Raw genomic sequence first — 18,411 nt, 5'->3', positions numbered from 1 at the left:
GTTATAGTTCGACCGTTTTTCGTTCATCTACCATTTTAGGTGAAAAGTTGTGTGTTTCGCTCGGCAGCAAAGTTGTTTCGCATCTCGTGGCATGAAGCCCTCGCTACGCTCACGATTCTATTTTGGAACCACTCGCTGGTTCAAAAAGCAGCCTGGCATTACAAACAACTATTTTACGTAACCTGTTACGAAATTACAAAACACCATACTGCAACATGCAGTGTTTTGGTTTGATACGATGTTATTATCTATATTTTATAGCATGCGGTGCAATGAATAAATAAATAAATGCATACTCATGTATAAATATGCATACACACGGGGCAAACGGAGAACCTCGCTCTTTGAAGTTGATTTATATGCAGCTTGCCATTCCCGCGTGATGTGCTATTGTCACACAGTTACCGGCCGATTTGTCGCAATTCTCGACGCATTCAAGAGAGATCTTTGAATAACATATTGAGTTGTTCATTGCATACAATGCAACGTAAAGTACGCACGCAATATTCCCGATGTATTGAGCTTTCAATGGCCCTTTGCTTTGCAGATACCAATCAAAATTAGAAAAGCAGTTACAAGAAATGAAAATACCGCAGTTGTGCCGAACCTTTGGCTATGCCGAAGTTCCCGTGAGAAAACCAGATCAGTTTCTAAAGAAAGGCCAGGGTATCGGGCAGCCGATAAAGACTAGTGACCACAAATGCTTTGTATCTGGTAATCTACCCCCGGTGCCGAAGCGACCACCACCAGGGTCAAAGGAACCTGAAAGACCTAAAGTCAACTTCAAGGTAGTGAACATAAGGAAGGCTATCAAAGAGAAAGGGAGGCCTGTTCAGCCCAGGTTAGCATTCCAGTTTTTTTTCACAGTACAAGTACAAACATGTACTTCACGCCCAGAGAATGACATCATCCGGGTTTTTATTTTGATAAAATTTGTTAAAATCGATTACCGCCCGACATGGAAGGCACAACTATTCACAACTAAATAAAGGGCTTTTCAACAAGAACTTTGGTTTGTGAATCAAAATAAAACAATAAATATAGATGACAACGATTAAAATTTTTATTGTATTAAAAAAGTGACGTTTGGCAATTATGAATGAAAAATGATATCTGATAAATGTCCACCATGACCACAGTTACAGATGTCGATTCTTTCATTAAAGTTTTTAATCACTTTTTGACAAAATGGTGTCTATTTCTCATTGACTTACAAATAAATGGACAACGGGTCTAATACAAAAACCACGAAAAAAATGTCTTAAGTCAACCTATTTAAACGTAGTGACATGTAAAGGAATATGAAAAAGCTAAAACGTTGAATTTAAATTGTAATGTCATCGCAGTACTGTCTAATTTTGCTTGCTTCGCTGTCAGTCAAACAAACGAAGACTAAAGCGTGAATTACGCTCTGTATACGATTTTAACGCCCTATAAGTTCGGACACTTTTTAGCGCGGACCCGACGTCCATATAATTGTAAGTCAATGCTATTTCTTTATATTTCTAAATCTATTTCGTTGTCATTTCACGAATTTTGAGTTTTAAGGCTGCAATCGATTCGATTGGCCCCGTACAGACTCTGTCTTTAACATAACCCCATAAAATATAATCTAGCGGTGTTAAATTACTCGATCGAGCTGGCCACTTAACGGCTGAATTTGAAGTCGTAGATATTTGGTTGAATTAAAAGACTTGTCCATTTCATAACATAACATTTTCATACATTTTCCATATGCCTACATATACTATAATTACAAGCAAATTGGACTTAGACTAGTATTCAGACATTAAATTTTGCAATATCTATGTCTAAGCACAGTTTGTACGATGTAGTTTTTTGCCAGAAAATAAGTTATTAAATCTTCCAAGTCTTTAGGATCCATAAATTGCTTAATACAGAATAAATTTGACGACCTCGATAGCCCAATGGCTTATACTGTGGGCTCTGGGTCCCGGGTTCGATTCCCGGTAGGACCAAATTAGGAATTCAACTTTTTTAAATTGGTTCTGGTCTGGTTGTTCTGCGAAGTGCCACAGAGTGAATTCCATTGCTCTGGTACGCGTAGTACCGGGAATTCCCTAGTTTGAGACCAGGCAATTGGTGTGGTTGTTTGGCACATTATTCTATTTATTATTATTATTAATACATAATTTTAAAAAATCCTACAGACTAGTGGACACAAGGGACGGGCATATAAAGAAGATCAAAGGATCTGGCGAAGTGCCAGAATACTGCCTACGTCCTGATTTCGGGCAGATGCCGGCGTATCTGGTGAGAAGAAACAGACGGATCTACAAAGAAAGGGAGCGCATTAGAACCGCAGAAGAAAACAGAGAGAGTCTGTGCAAGCTTATTAGCCAGGAGGAAAGACAGAAGCTATTGACAGTGAGTTTATTGATTTTTATTGAATATTATGATGATTTTTTTCAATATATACTCTTACATCTGCTAAGTTTATTATATTTCTCCCTCTATCTCGTTTGCGCACTATTGCCCGCGAACCCAAGGCAATGAGAACAAAGGTCATACACCTTTGTTCTCATTGCCTTGGGTTCGCTGGAAGAGATCTGTTATAAATAACTCCACCTATGCTCACCTTCTCGATAATTTATATTTCTTTGAATATTTTATGGTGCAATAAAGAATATTCATGATGATAGATTTTTTTTTTGTGAAATTACTACGCTAGTTTGTTAAATCGTCGAGTATGTAACCAGAAATAGAGACGAAATAAGGGCCATTATCCCTGGCAAGTCATCAGGCTAATGGGCTTTATATCACTTTTAAATATCAACTCTCGTTTGCACTGAAATCACAAACTAGAAAGCTGAAATAGCTGTCTCCGTATATTCCAAAAATATTCTGTATTTATTATAATAAAGATAATATATCTAACTATGGGGGCTGTTACATTCGGCGGTGTGGGAAAAACAGCAAAATATATAATTACAAAACGAACGGAATCGCATTTCATCGGTAATGAAGTGCGTAATTTTTCAATTTTCGTCCATTATAGCAAAGCTCAAGTTAAACTGGTCTATTTGAAGTGAAACTATTGAGGACACCCGTCAATTGTTTCGAATTCGGGCCGGCCAATCGGAGGCCAGTTGTCACCGTAATGACATGGCAGAATAGTTTTCAAACAAATCAAATGACATTTCGTCTCTATTTCTGGTTATGTATTCGATGGTTATAATTAATACAAATATTGAACACAAAGTATGATTCCTTGGACCTGTTAGTACTCGAACCTACGTCTATGCCAAATCAGGGCCAGTATTACTACTATTATACTATTTTCTGGAAAAATTTATAAAATATTATTTTTGAAATTAATAATGGTACGTAATTATTTCGCTGACAGTTCGGGGCAGAGGTATTAGGAATTATAGGATTCGATTATATGAGCATCGGTGTTGTTAGTGCCCAAAGATACGAGTTAAATTTCAGTTATTCACTTAAAATATGAGCTTTGTTCTATTATGTACATATATTTTCGAACTGTGTCAGAAAAAATCCTAAACCTATCATTGACCTCCACTGGCGAAGTACTTAAGTCAATGAAAACTGTTCGAAAGCTGTAAAGGCGGAATCCCACGGCCCGTGGCCCGGTTCGCGGCCCGCATCGCGCGTTTCGCGCAAATGCGCTGCCATAGTGGCCTGTTCAGATCCGCCGCTCGCTGGTAAAGATGGGAAAAACTGCTTATTTTTTAAACGTTTAGGCGTTATGCTTTTTTAAACTACCGTGCTTTTCTTAAAAGCTTTTTAGTTTGAAGCTAACAAAACCGTTTAGAAAACGTTTAAGCAATTTTATGTTAAAAAAAGCTTGCAACATTGTGTTGATAGCGAAAAGCAAGAGTAGACCACTAAAGGTTTTAGATAAGTTTTTTTGTAAAAAACAAGTTTTATTTTTATTTATGACATAACATTATTATAATTAACATTTTGTTCCTTGGCGTTTAAAAGTGTTCAAAAACATAAGTTGTTTAACTTTTGTAGTTGTTAACCGTTGAAATGGAAAAAACTGCTTATTTTTTAACGTTAAAACGTACGTTTAAAAAGCGTGATTGTAAAAGCGCTTTTCACTTAAACGATTTTTAGTTTAACGCTTAAAAAGTCGTTTAGAAAAACGATTAAGCGCATAGACTTTATGTTTAAAAAAGCTTGCAATGTTATGTGGAATTAATTTGTTTAGGCAACATAGATGGCGCGACCATTGACCAACGCTTACGCTTAAAATGAAAAGCGTGCTTATGCGCTTATTTTTAAAAGCAGACTTTTTAAGGCTTTTCGTTTAAACGCCCAACTCTACTCGCTGGTCGGTTGGATACGCGCCCCCACACACGACAGTCGGCCGGAGGCCGCTCGGACTCCTTCGTTTCAGAAGCCCGCACGTTCAAATCGACTATTTTGTCATCACAGGCCGTGGGAATGCACTCTTAAAGTTGGCGCACAACGCCCGATTCGTAACAGCCGAATCCGAGACATGATGGTCCGAAATGTGACAAGGATCATTTACTTTTAAAGCGATATTCGTCTTATCTCGGATTTAGTGCACAAGTGCTTCCGAATTGGGTCAGAGTTTTCTAGTTGTATAGTCTCAGATTCGGAACTAATACGAACCGAACGTAGTGCGCACATAATGTACACTTTAGGATCGTTGTAAAGTTGCATGCATAATTTGCATATGTTTTCCAGGACCTGAAAACCAACTGGCAATTACTGCAAAAGTCCTTCCTGCAGCTTCCCATGCTGACTGATACAATTCCAAAAATTAATAAAAAAGTTAAACTTGAACAAGAATTGAAGCAGCTTGAAAAAGACATCGCTTTAGTAGAGGACAATCCTTATATATACATTTTCGAATCGTAATTTTTTTCGCGTAATTATTTTCATTGTCATGTAAGGCGGGTCCATTTTTCCTTCAAAATATGCAACGTAGCAAGAGAATTTACCATACCACATTTCACTAACTATAACCCGTAGAAGTTTAGTAACGGCAAACGATAAAATACGATATAATACTGCAAGAAACGAGAGGCACGCCATCTACCTACCGACCAATTTGTTACGTGATCGGGGTGAGTAATCTACGCTGGTTTCCGATTACGAGTTCCTGCAATTCGAGGAAGCGCATCGGATCGAGATCTCTCGAACCTCTACGGGTTATATATAATATGTGAATGTTTATCCTGTGCTTACGCGCAATATTCCATAAGTAGGTAGCTATCCAGTAGTTATGTTTAAGGAGGTGACAGCTTAAATCTATAACAACCCCTTTTTTTTAAATAATAAATAAACTAAATTTCCGTGCAAAATCTTATGATTATACGATATCAATTGCGCGGCTATACGATCATTATGCTCTAGATTTATATAGAAAAAAACGTGCAAGTCTTATGCTCTGGCCACATAGAGGTGGTAGTGGGGCTTTTCTGGGGAATTTTTGTAATGTTCGTGCTCTTATTCACCTTGCCACATTGAAACCGGGTCGCGTGGCGACGCGGGCCGGGGCCGAACGTTGTGGCAAGCAGGCGCGGGCCGGATCCGGGGCGAACGCGGGGCGGGCTCAAAGCTGTATTCTATTGAGTTCTATGTAACCGTCCACACAGAGTGGCAAGCGCAGGTCGCGGTCCGGATTGCACGTTGTATTTTTTACAACTCTTGTTTTTATTAAGTTTCAATATGAATTAGACCGATTTTTTTGCGTTGCTTCCGTAACGCTAACAAAATATCCAATAGCGATACGGTGCTTTCTTTAAAATCCGTGAAACGTGGCTGCTTCTGTAGTCACACCGACCGCCTTCTCGCCGCTGTCCTGCTGCAAACTCAGCTTGGGACTGCTATGTAGCACGCCCCGGTACGCATTTCCTCCCCGCAGGTCCGGCCTTAAACTTGCTTTTCCTGCAATACCGCGCCTGTGTGGCCTGAGCTTTACGCTTATCTCGATTTCGTCTGGACTATTAAAAGTGTCGTCATGTTTCTCCATTTCTATAAGAGACAAATTAGCACTAGTGAGTACGCACATTCATTTTGTCATTAGATAGTTAATAAAAATCGATATATTATAAATTATCATCTGAAGGAAACATTGTCCGTTAATTATGAAAGAGATCTGTTGTGTGTTGGTACAAGTGTGAGCAAACAAAATCAATGCTTAAAAATTGTAACTAGTATATAAACATAAATAAATTCACTTTGTTAATCTATATAACCGAAACAAATCATACGTCTGATTTGAAAAACAAAAATGTATATACGATGAATTTAAATATCACTTAACAGCATTGACTTACAATTATATGGATGTCGGGTCTGCGCTAAAAAGTGTCCGAACTTATAGGGCGTTAAAATCGTATACAGAGCGTCATTCACGCTTCAGTCTTCGTTTGTTCGACTGACAGCGAAGCAAGCAAAATTAGACAGTACTGCGATGACATTACAATTTAAATTCAACGTTTTAGCTTTTTCATACTCCTTGACATGTCACTGTTTAAATAGGTTGACTTGGGATATTTTTTTCGTGGTTTTTGTATTAAACCCGTCGTCCATTTATTTGTAAGTCAATGCTTAACAGTAATGAAACATGTGGGCCATGTGGGCTGCCGGCGGGACATGCATTTTTTTTACACAGCAAGGCACGCCTGATCTCGAGTAGCTTTTGTAGCAGGCCATGTGGGCTGCCGGCGGGACACCTTCAAACTTTACCAGCAGGCACTGCGTTCCGCTGTGATTCCACCAAAAACAGACGGATGTTACCATTAGGGGCGAAATTAATACTTTATTACGATCTGGATCAGTTGTTAGCAGAAGAGCCAAAGTATTGGCACGGCTTGCCGACAATATACATGCAACCGTTGACTGGTCAGGACTAGAAAAATCGAAAATAAATTTTAATTCCTAACTGTGGTACGGCGGCGGCCCACATGGCCTGCTAGATAAAATTCAAAAATACATGGTGGTCTGCTGCATTTGAGTTTAGGTGGCGGCAGGCGGCCCACATGATCTGTTACATAAAATTCGAAAATACATAGTGTCTTGCTGCTCTTGGGTTTTTGAGGGCGACCGGCGGCCCATATGGCGCTGAGAGTGTTAAATATGGAAATTCGGTTATGGCAGATGAGTAATTATTTTTATGTATTACTTAATAGGTCCGTGGATTTTTCTAAAACGTATTAAGTAAAAAATTACGAGGGTAGGAAAGAAACACACATGCAACGTGAGAAATGACACACGAAACATTGTAAAATAAGAGATTTAAGGTAACTCCGTACAAAGTATAAGCGCGGTTCGTATGTGTGCTCAACGCGCTCCTTTTACGGACGCACACATTCGCATAATAATGAAATGTGCGTTGGGACCCCTGGTCGGGACGACTAGAATGTTATGCAACGCGAGATTATGTGAATATGTGCGTCCATAGAATATTATTAGTTTTCCTATAATAAATTGTCACATTTTTAAAAAGTCGATGAGTCCTCCTCGTAGAATAACTTATCTAATTTCTGCCCTCGCAATTTCTATGTATGAGTAGTAAAGTTTATTAATAATTAATATCCGTGTTTACCATTCATTACACAAGAATTGTCACCTCACAATTTTGTTTCAAGTTTGTGCACAAAAAACACGTACGCTTGTGTTCTAAAATGGTTGTGAATATATAGCTTTATACATTTTTCATATTTACCTCTTTTATTTAATTCATTTGTCTCCTCGTAACAACAGCAATTTCAGTAAAGCAACCTAGATAGCAAAATATCCACAACAGGGTGTCAGTCTCGTAACTCTTCATCGTCCCGAGAAAAAAATCGAGACTCGGTGGTTGGAGTTCGTACTCTCGTACATTCCACAGGAAATGAAACTATTTTTTCTGATCTAAATCACATAATTATATTTCTTTTTCTTTTTCGAACAAACCCTTTGGTCCCACGGTCACAGTAAAATATGGGATTTTAATCGACTAAACTAAACTCAGAATATAGAAGCAATAATTTAATAAATAACTTTCTCTTTTTTTTAAATACTAGCATGGGATAGAGAGAACCTGATTTTAATACTATTGTTCTTCAATTTTTCCAGATTATAATAACCTCTATTCTGCAGTGTTGCCATTTCCATGTGATCAAAATAAAAATAACTTGAAGTTTAGTAGATTTTTTAATACGTTAATATGTTTAATTGACTTAAGCCTCTCATCTATTTCTGCCGCCAAGCAGTAATAAGAGCATTTACTGCGTTTCGGTTTTGCGGAGTAAAGGCGCAGGTTAAATTACAGGCACGTATGGAATGTGTCAATTTATGTCCCATCAGATCTTTATGATTTAAAGCTCTGAGTGCCACGGGAACTTCCATCAGGCGTGTCGCTTACCACGATGCGCACGACTTGTTGGGCCCTGTCCTTCGTATTATAAAAAAGAAAATGCTAAATAAGCTTGAACGACTGCAAAACCTATGTATAAGGTTCATCTTTGGGCTTCGTAAATATGACCGAATTTCACATTTCCGCAGTCAGCTCAAATGGCTTCCCATCCGTCTCCGCAGGAATTTGCATATTGTGTCCATTCTTTACAATATTTTACATAACCCTGTGTCTCCCGGGTACCTGAAAGAGCGTTTCAGCTTCCTTAGGTCCCTTAGCTCTCTTGTTAGCTCCCAGTTATCTTTTCCATGCTTCAATTCCGGTTTCTATTCTCATTCCTTCACTGTTCATGCGGTCAGACTTTGGAATGCAGTTCTTATTACTGTTCACGAAAGTAAATCGTTAGCTATTTTTAAAGTGACAGTTAAAGAGCATTATTTATCTACTATTCCATCCATATCTTAGGTATTATATTATAAAATATGTATTTATCTAAGTATTTATATAATTTATAACAATTTAATATTTTTATATTATTTTTATTTATTTTTTTCCTTGTTTTGTTGTGCACATATGCCCGTTCTTTTAGTTATCGTGTCCTGTATTTAGGTCTGCAGGAAGAAATTTCTATTAGAAATAAGCAGAACCTTTTGTTTTTAATTTCGCTTGTATTCTTTGTGACTTGTATTTTTCCTGTATAATAAACTATTAAATAAATAAATAAATAAATAAGAAATTCCCGAGACTGGGAACATCAGTCGAAAATGCCACAAGAATCGGCGAAGGTTACATTCTCGGGATGAAAGCCCTATTCAAACCGCTGTTTAGTAAGATCTATGCCGCACTGCATTAGAGCTGTTGCGGTGTCGAGGAAAGCTACAAGATCATACACTACAATATCATGTACAATCTGTGTAGCTCGTGTGTGGTGCCAGAGTACAGGGTACTAAAGTACGAACAACCTCTCAGGACTAAATTTCTAACACAAGAAACACTAACTTTTGTTCCATGACTTTTAACAATTCATCGGATTTTACTTTCGCACAGACATGAAGATATTTAAATTAGATCTCTCTACATGGTGATAATTCTGTGCGGTAATAAAAGAAAGCGCTATCGTAAATGCCAGTAAGATGCAAAACGCAGGAGCAGCGTGGGGGTTATTGGAGGGAAACTTATTTGAACTTACTACAAAAAATACTAAAATTAGATAGTGCAACAAAAGTTTATTTTTGATAAACTTACTATGTTTTGTAATTCGGTTATAAGTATAAAATTCTTTCATCGTCAATAAGCTGCTTATAAAGATTATAATATTCGCCATCTTTTTTTTTGCCACATAGCACTCGACGACCACCTTTCCTTGTAATTAAGTGCCTTTTCTTTTTGTTTTTTTTTTTAATAATACTAACTGACGGGACGAACAAGTCGTGCGCCTGGTGGTAAGCGTCACGCCTGTCCTTAACAGTTGCAGTGTCACTCACAGCTTTAAGTCGCAAAGATCTTAGGAGCGCTGCCACTGGGCCCGTCACCCAGAGACACAAGTTCACAAGACCCGTATGCCTGTAATTTTACCATTTATCTTTACCCTTCCAAACCGGAACCGGAAATGTATAAGGTGGCAGTGCTTCCTCTATCACAAGAAGCTCTACTGCTACTAAATTCTTCATGTAAGGGAATCACAATCATTGCTAATTCTTCATTCGAAGAAGATATATTACATTTAGCACCAGCACGTTATCTTCTCGTCACTGAACGTACATTTATCGTTACAAACGCGCCGCATCACGTTTCCATACCGTCCCCCTCCCTCCCCGACCCTAAGTCGCTTCGCGCGCGATATGGACCACGCTACGGCTGCGAGCCATTTAAATTAAGCTTTGGAGAGATCAACTGCAGTATGTAGATAATAATTCGCTGAGGTTGAAGCTGCATGATTGTCCGTCTCCTAAGCCAATTAGAATAGCGCACAAAATTGTGCCGGCCGGTTGTTTGATACTATTCCGACAATGAAACTCTCATTTAATATAGGAATTATTCCTAATTATACATACTATTGTGAACTATCCCATCAGCCTAGTTCAATTGAACTAATACGAAAACGACATGTGCTAAACTGGAACTACTGAATAGGTAGGAATATTAATCAATATTCAACATTCTATTGTAATACCATAATGTATACAATAAGATTTTAATAACAAAGAAAAGACCAATAATAAGGACCCCGTTGCCGTCGGGCACGCAATACAAGGGAAAGTGTGTGCACGCACGAGAAATATTTACAATCCAGAAAAGATGCAGCCGTATTCTTGGCAATTTGAGTAGTACGGATAGTTGCAGACCGCACTTTAAACAATTTATAATTTTGACTTTGTGTTCTATATATATTTTAGAAATTTGTAAATTTACTAAACAACAGCCTGACTTTTACACTAACACTGACGACCTGCCTCAACGATACACTTTTAGACCACGCAATAGATTGCTTCTGTCACGATCTCGGCTACACATAGACAGCTCGATGTCGGTGAGGATATTCAATGAGCTCCTGCCCATTATTAAAAACGAGGAAAAGTATTCACTGTTTCTAAATAAATTAAAATTACATCTTATTAATAAACGCTATTACAATTTAAATGAATACTTTGATGACAAATAAAAATAATAATATTATAATAAATTTGAATAATAAATAAATGTTAATTATATACTATAAAATTATGCTACTATAATCTAATTAAATTCAAACTTTCAAGTGACATAATTCTACTCATAATATGACGTATTTCTTTATTATTATATGACATTTTTTTTTTAAATTATTATTTCATAAATAACAATTTTAATTAATAATTGAAACCTCGGCCTACCTCTGCTATTATTGCTATCCCTAATAAAGGGCTCATATTGTAGTATTATTTTAAATTTAAGACATGTATACCATATGAATGCAATAAATATATTGAGTATTGAGTATTGAAAGGCGCGAGAGACAGAGAAGAGAGTAGGAGAGTATATAAACCAAACAACGAAAAGTAGTTTATACATATGTATTGAAATATCATGATGCTAGAAGTGAAACTTTGAATATTTATAGCGTGAGGTCAACGTTATGTAATGCGTGAGGCTCATGGGTAAAGACGACACCCTTAGGTCTGTGATTTTAGTGATTTCAACCCATATTTGCTAGATAATTGATTCGTGCACTGGTATGGACGCGTTTGCCTTCCTTTCGATTATAGTGACCCCCCCCCCCCCTCTCGCCCCTTAGGGTATACGAGAAGAGAAGGTAGGTAGGGTAAACGAGAAGGAAGTATAGGGTATTCCAGATAGATACCGGAAACCATTGACTTACAAATAAATGGACGACATGTATTAGACCCATACAAAAATCACGAAAAAAATGTCCCAAGTCAACCTATTTAAACGTAGTGACATGTAAAGGAATATGAAAAAGCTAAAACATTGAATTTAAATTCTAATGTCATCGCAGTACTGTCTAATTTTGTTTGCTTCGCTGTCAGTCGAACAAACGAAGACTAAAGCGTGAATGGCGCTTTGTATACGATTTTAACGCCCTATAAGTTCGGACACTTTTTAGCTCGGACCCGACGTCCATATAATTCAATGCCGGAGACATAGATACGGAGGCACGCTCACTTCCCATTGTGTATTACACAACTACATAACGGTTGCCACCACTAGGTGGCGGAGTTGTAGGCATGCTTTCTTCCCGACGCCGAAGCATCTTTCCAGTGCCCAAAAACCTACGCGTGTGGAGGAACCGACGAATGTCTAGCTATTCATTTACTAGCTCTCCGGGCTAGTACTGGAATGTTGGTCGTAGTGTCGTGTGAAAATGTCCGGACATAGCTTCCAACTTAAAGGGCAAATCACGTGCCCCGCGCGTCTCCTCGCCTTAGACCATATTACTAAGGGCTAGACGAACATGCCCAACTCTGCAGCTAACCACAAACCCCGGCGAGTCCATACTCAAGTCCGGCCTACCAACGACGTTCGTGAAGGCGTATCACTGGCGGAATTAGGTTTAGGCTAAGAATACATTTCTTAACTAGTAAATTCGACTTAAAAAGGTATGAGTGGTAAATGAAAACAACAATTTTATCTATGGATTTTATTACAAATAAATAATCTAAATAAAAATTATGTATACTCACAAATTTCTCTCTTAATTAACATTTAGTTATTTAGTGTTGCTATTTTCTTTGGCCAACTGCTCATAGAAATAATTTTCAAACCAAAATTCATTTCGTAGTAGAATACACACTAAAAAAATTGTATTTATATTAGATACTCATTTAAATGTTTAACTAATTTATTGTTCGTACTTATTTACTTAAGATATTTACAAAATGCACCAACGAAAATATGGCACTGTTCTATTTTACTGTCTACGACACAGTCACGCCGGGAAAAAGCCTCTAAAAATTTACAGTTCAAAAGTCTTCATTACTAATTAAAAAACATTTCTAACGTACAATCTAAGTAAAAAATGCATATATTAAATGCAGTATGGAGATACGTGTTTGTAGTTTAAGAAGTACAATGGACAGTGTTTTAATGAAGGGAAACACGCTCACTAGGAAACAAACGCTTTGAACACGCGAGCCGATGTTGTTTTGTAATTTTAAAGGGCCTTACTTAAGTCCGGTTACATACTGTGACGTTTACTAACACACCTGCAGCGATTCTGTCGCGTTGCTGTAGCTAGTCGTCTACCTTTCAATGCGTTTTTAATTATTCAATATAAGCGACTTCATCGATGCAACTGCCTATGAAATCGAAGTAGCGCAATGCCATCGCGCATAACTGCCCTAAACTATTCATCTCAAGTGCAGATATTAATATTAATACATGGACGTATCTGTAATACCTACATCATTTGAAGCTTGTCTAAAGAACAATGCCCATTTTGAACTCGAAAATTTTGTAGTCGTGACCCATTGATCTTATATAAGATCATTGTCGCGACCGGTTGAAAATGTATACTTACTCATCTTAAAGTGCTTTATCGAACAATATTAGTCTCACTCATAAAACTTTGAAATAAGTTGGAGAAAAGAATTTTGATTTTATATATTCGTCAGTCGTATTGAATCTAAGTGTTACTACCGTAGAATAATATGTAACTCTGTACTGTATACATAACCTCAAAAAAAAAACCGTTGCTTATATTATTATTAACAAAAAAAATATATAAATCCAGCGTAATTAAAAAATACCAATGAAATCCTCTATCTGCAATTGACTGTTGTCAACTTGTTTTTTACAGATCCAGGACTGTAAGAACTTGGACATTGCCCTTTTCCGTAATTAATGAATGTCATTAGGGTTGATATTTATAAAACAAATTTATGACACTTTAACTGAGTGAAAATGGAGCGCTAAGCAAGTTTGTCCTACTTACAAAACCTAAGTTTAAGGAAAAAATTACGAAGTAAACTCAAAATTTAATTTGATTTCTCAAATTTGGACAAACTTCGTTGTGTAAATTCGAAGAAAGGTGGTTAGCTCGCCATCTTAATTCAGTTGAAGTCGGCCTCAGGACTTCCATTAATAGTCTGTTAACAGCCTACACGCATATAACATTGAAGCTGTTCATTTGTGTGAGCCTTAATGCCCACAATTGTGCTACGCGGACGGCTCTCGGCACTCACGTCGCACTGCAAATCGGCACGTTTGACGTCACGGCACGTGGGAGCGCACCCTCGGACCTGTCTCTCAAAACCGTGTAGTAATCGTGTTTCATCCTTCAAACGATTTGTCTCATTGACTTCAGTATAAACACAATACAAGTGTATATCCCAATAAGTAACTGCCGTATGTACGAATTCAATAATTATTACGTTTAAAAAAGGCACATATGAAGACACTTTAGGTAAGGCACTAGAACGTAAACACACAAAATACTCTTACTGTATTGATCAATAATTGTTTCAACCTTTCGTGTATAGTGTTGGATCATGGGAAAAAAATCCATATAGAAAATTTGATAAATATTAAAAATTTTCATTAAAATCAAAAAATACTTTAAAAAGCTTTCACAAGCTTGAAAATTTTCCAATTACCAAACACTATTTACGAACAAACACATTATATACGCTAACTATAAAAACTTATTAATTTTCGACTATCCGTTACATTTTATATGAAGAAAAGTGACATGTTCAAAGTGTTAGAAGCAACATGGCTATTGGTAAAGTTCTTCATGGCAGGTTGACGATGATGATGTTTAAATTAGGAAATCATCACACTTATTAACACGGAAACGACTAGTGCCGAGAAAAACGTTTATATCCATGTAATAATATTTTATTTTTTATTTTTTTATAATAGCGCCAAAGATATTGCACCAGACTTTTCATTCATGTCACATGGATATAAAACTTATTTTTGCCGGCTTTATTGCGATTCCCTGTGATCTTCTGATCTGTCTTCTGTCTGAGCTGGTACCTGTTCATGGGTGGAAAAACAACGGAATTAGCTTGATAGTATGTGCGTACGATAAATAACTTAACTTAGTGTTGCAAGTGTATAATGTTACAGTACGGTACAATGATTTGAGAAGTACTTGTGATGAAGATATGTTTGCTGACCCTTTGTCACTATTTAGGAACAAGCTAAACATCGCATTTTAAATAATAATAAAATTAACATTAGCAGTATTATAGAATAGAATGTTGTATGTGTATTTAAATGTGTATTAATCTATTGTTTTTGTTTTTGTTTTCGCTTTTGTTTTTTTTTAACTTTCAATTTATGTAAAAAATATATTAACCAATATTATAGAATATAATGTTGTACGTGTATTTAAATGTGTATTAATCTATTGCTTTTGTTTTCGCTTTTGTTTTTTTTTTAACTTTCAATTTATGTAAAAAATATATTTACAAATTTTACGTTCAACTATACTATAATTTTGAATTTCACATATTTTGAGTTACAACACTATTGTAATAGCAGTGCGATATGTATAGTGCAGTGTATAGCGAATGTTTGTACGCTGTAATTGTCATATGTATCAGTCCTAGCCTCACGTCAAATTTTTGTTGATTGTCAAATACATATGATGTTGATGCGCCTAATAATAATAAATAAATAAATAAAGTAGCAGATATGATTCGCATGCGAGTCCATGAATTATTCAAACGAGTCATATCTAGTCTATAGAAAGAGTTGCAGTAGTTTTGCGATGTAAAGTAATGGACATCGTGGGGGATAATGCAAATCCGGTAAGCAGGATTGATAAAAGGCGCGTGTATGATACACATATACATATGGTCAGTTATGGCAACACTGACAACCCTTATCGTGTAGTGTTTTAGTACTAGTTCTGACTTTTTTTAAATTATTTTCTTGTTTCTATGTTTATTTTATTATCTCTAATATTTCGACCGAAGGACTTGCATGGTCATGAAATAAATAATGAAAACAAAACAAAACATTATGTTCGTGTAATAAATATTTGTCGTAATTAAAAAATGCAGTTAATTTAAGTTTAACGTGGTTTTATTTAAGCCAGCGAGCTACAATAATGGTTCTTCGAGCAGAGAAAAGAAAATAATGGTTCTTTGAGTCAAGAAAAGAGGAATCGTCTACACTACACAAAATTTTACATGAGAGAGATTTAATATTATTATTTCGTTATTTCAATGACTTCGACTTAAACTTTTGCACAGTAATCATTGATTTGTGTTCTTTATGGACTGATAACAATAGATTCCCGTAAATCACGCTAATTTGGTTGCGACTACATTTACGAGTTGATTTGGCCACTACATTACGCAAAATGGAAACTAGTTACCTGTAATTGCGCTATGCCGATGATATGTCGAATGTAATTAAAATTAACGATGATTGTACGAACGCGTTTAATATAATTGTTACTATTTCATTGAAAAAAAACCGACCTGAAAAGTTTAGATTTCCATGGGATCCCCTCATCAGATTTTGACTTGGTGACAATGGGATCACCACGAGAGTGCATCCTTTCATATAAAAAAATAATTTTCAAAATCGGTCCAGAATTGACGGAGAAATCGGAAAGCACACATAAAACATACATACAGTCGACTGTATGTTCGAACGTATAACGGCCTTGTTTTTGAGTTGGTTAATTAAAAAGAGGTGTGAAGTCTTCGTGTGTAGGTTGTGTAGTAAGAACCCCGTTCATGATTCATGAATTCGCGTGCGGATAGTAAAGTGAGAATTATAGTCGTGGTCGTTTACCTGTATCTCCAGCCGGACCCCCCTGTAGCAACCCTCGGGGAACTGCATCATAATATTTTTCACGTTGCTGACCTCTTGCTTCAAGTGTTCATATTCGTCTTGATATTGTTTTATCCACCTATGAAAAGGAAACATTAATTACATTTACGTATAATTAACGTGACCATATGTCTCGCTTGTGAGTTTGTGTTCCGCTGTCCCCAAAATACTATAAATACATAGGGCGCACTACAAGTTTCCAAGTTGGCCAAGAACTGGCCACTTACATAAACAATATTTAAAAAGAAATTACAACATTTCAAAATGGAACTCTTTGGCTGTAGAATATCGTTTGTTTTATCCGACTGTTACTTGTTTTTACATTGTAGTGTCATTTTAGAAATTGGTTGTCTACATCACCATGGATTTAACTCGTGAAAATTTTCGTAGTATGATTTTCTACCACTTTAAGTGTAATGTAACAGCTCAGCGGAGCTTCGCTCGGCTTCAAACTGCTTTTGGCAATGAAGCACCATGCATGACGACTATTTATAGCTGGTTTGCAAAATTCAAACGCGGTCGTGTGAAACTAAGTGACGAATTTCGTGATGGGCGCCCGTCCACTGCTGCGAACAACAAAAACATCGATGCTGTGCACCGTATGATCAAAACAGACAGGCATGTGATATACCATGAGATTCGGGCTTCTTTAGGCATAGGCATGAGTCAAATACAATCAATACTACACAAACATTTGTGTGTGAAAAAGCTGTGCTCTCGGTGGATCCCACAATTTGATTGAGGCTCAAAAAACGGATCGCGTCACTTGGTGCAATGCCATGTTTACCAGATTCAACGAAGAGGCGTCAAATTTGGTGTGGGACATAGTAACAGGTGACGAAACATGGATTTATAGTTACGATCTCAAAACAAAGCAGCAATCGAGCCTATCGGTCTTTCGAGATGAGCCGAAACCAACTAAAGTGGCGCGCGTGCAAAGTCGCAGTGGCAGCGTCCCTCAGATCTTTGCAGTTTAAAGCTCTGAGTGGCACTGCAACTGTTATGGACAGGCGTGTAGCTTACCATCAGGCGCACGACTTGTTCGTCCCGTCGCTTGATATTACAATAATCTCAGTACAGAGTACTAAAAAAACCGATCTCAAAAGTACGTGGAATTACGTCTATTTGCTAAGTTTTATTGAAATATCCCCTAGTTCGCCACTATACAGGACTTGACACTGGAGATAATAAAAATCGGTTCTCACTACTCAAAGTATATCGAGAGAGAAAAACGCCTTGAATTGGAGAAATAGCAAAATCAACCATTAAAGTAATTGCTCCTAAATTAATGTTAGGCGCTATTTATGAAAATCAATCTTCATGCGTGAACAGCCACCCTTCGAGGTGAATGATTTTCTTCAAAATGAAATGGGACCACTATGGAAGTACCCCCTTTCCAACAAAAAAATAATCATGAAAATCGGTTCACAAATACCGGAGTTATCGCGTAACATACATACAGAAAAAAGGAACATAAAGTTGAATTGAGAACCTCCTCCTTTTTTGAAGTCGGTTAAAAAAATAAGTTTAGTTTGATATCGAAAACCATTTTCAATTCTCGTATCCCCAAGTGGTCGGTCGACGTTGAACTTTAACTTCTTTGCCACACATCGTCACTCTATGATCTCTCGACATTGACTTACAAATAAATGGTCGACGGGTCTAATACAAAAACCACGAAAAAAATGTCCCAAGTCAACCTATTTAAATGTAGTGACATGTAAAGGAATATGAAAAAGCTAAAACGTTGAATTTAA

At 36.9% G+C, this 18,411-nt stretch overlaps 2 protein-coding genes across 2 annotated transcripts in view; one reads left to right on the top strand and one right to left on the bottom strand.

The window, feature by feature from the left end:
• The first annotated feature begins 525 nt into the window (after positions 1–525).
• LOC113239242 (enkurin) lies at positions 526–6,346 on the top strand. The gene is made up of 3 exons (XM_026476162.1): positions 526–841; positions 2,172–2,388; positions 4,702–6,346. Exons 1-3 carry the CDS (start codon positions 582–584, stop codon positions 4,873–4,875), a joined length of 651 nt encoding a protein of 216 aa, XP_026331947.1. The 5' UTR covers positions 526–581; the 3' UTR covers positions 4,876–6,346.
• A 7,439-nt stretch (positions 6,347–13,785) lies between these two features.
• Positions 13,786–18,411, bottom strand: part of LOC113239233 (laminin subunit gamma-1) — a 51,861-nt gene continuing 47,235 nt past the window's right edge. Inside the window, exons 29-30 of the mRNA XM_026476144.1 lie at positions 16,616–16,733; positions 13,786–14,839 (exon numbers count right to left, since the gene is read on the bottom strand). Of these exons, the coding sequence (XP_026331929.1) occupies positions 14,789–14,839; positions 16,616–16,733 (169 nt within the window). The 3' untranslated portion in view covers positions 13,786–14,788. The remainder of the gene's footprint in view (positions 14,840–16,615; positions 16,734–18,411) is intronic.

This window comes from Hyposmocoma kahamanoa, unplaced genomic scaffold (genome assembly GCF_003589595.1).
Source record: "Hyposmocoma kahamanoa isolate Upper Pololo Valley unplaced genomic scaffold, ASM358959v1 99702, whole genome shotgun sequence".
Taxonomy (NCBI): Eukaryota; Metazoa; Arthropoda; class Insecta; order Lepidoptera; family Cosmopterigidae; genus Hyposmocoma; species Hyposmocoma kahamanoa.
This window is presented reverse-complemented; position numbering and strand designations above follow the sequence as displayed.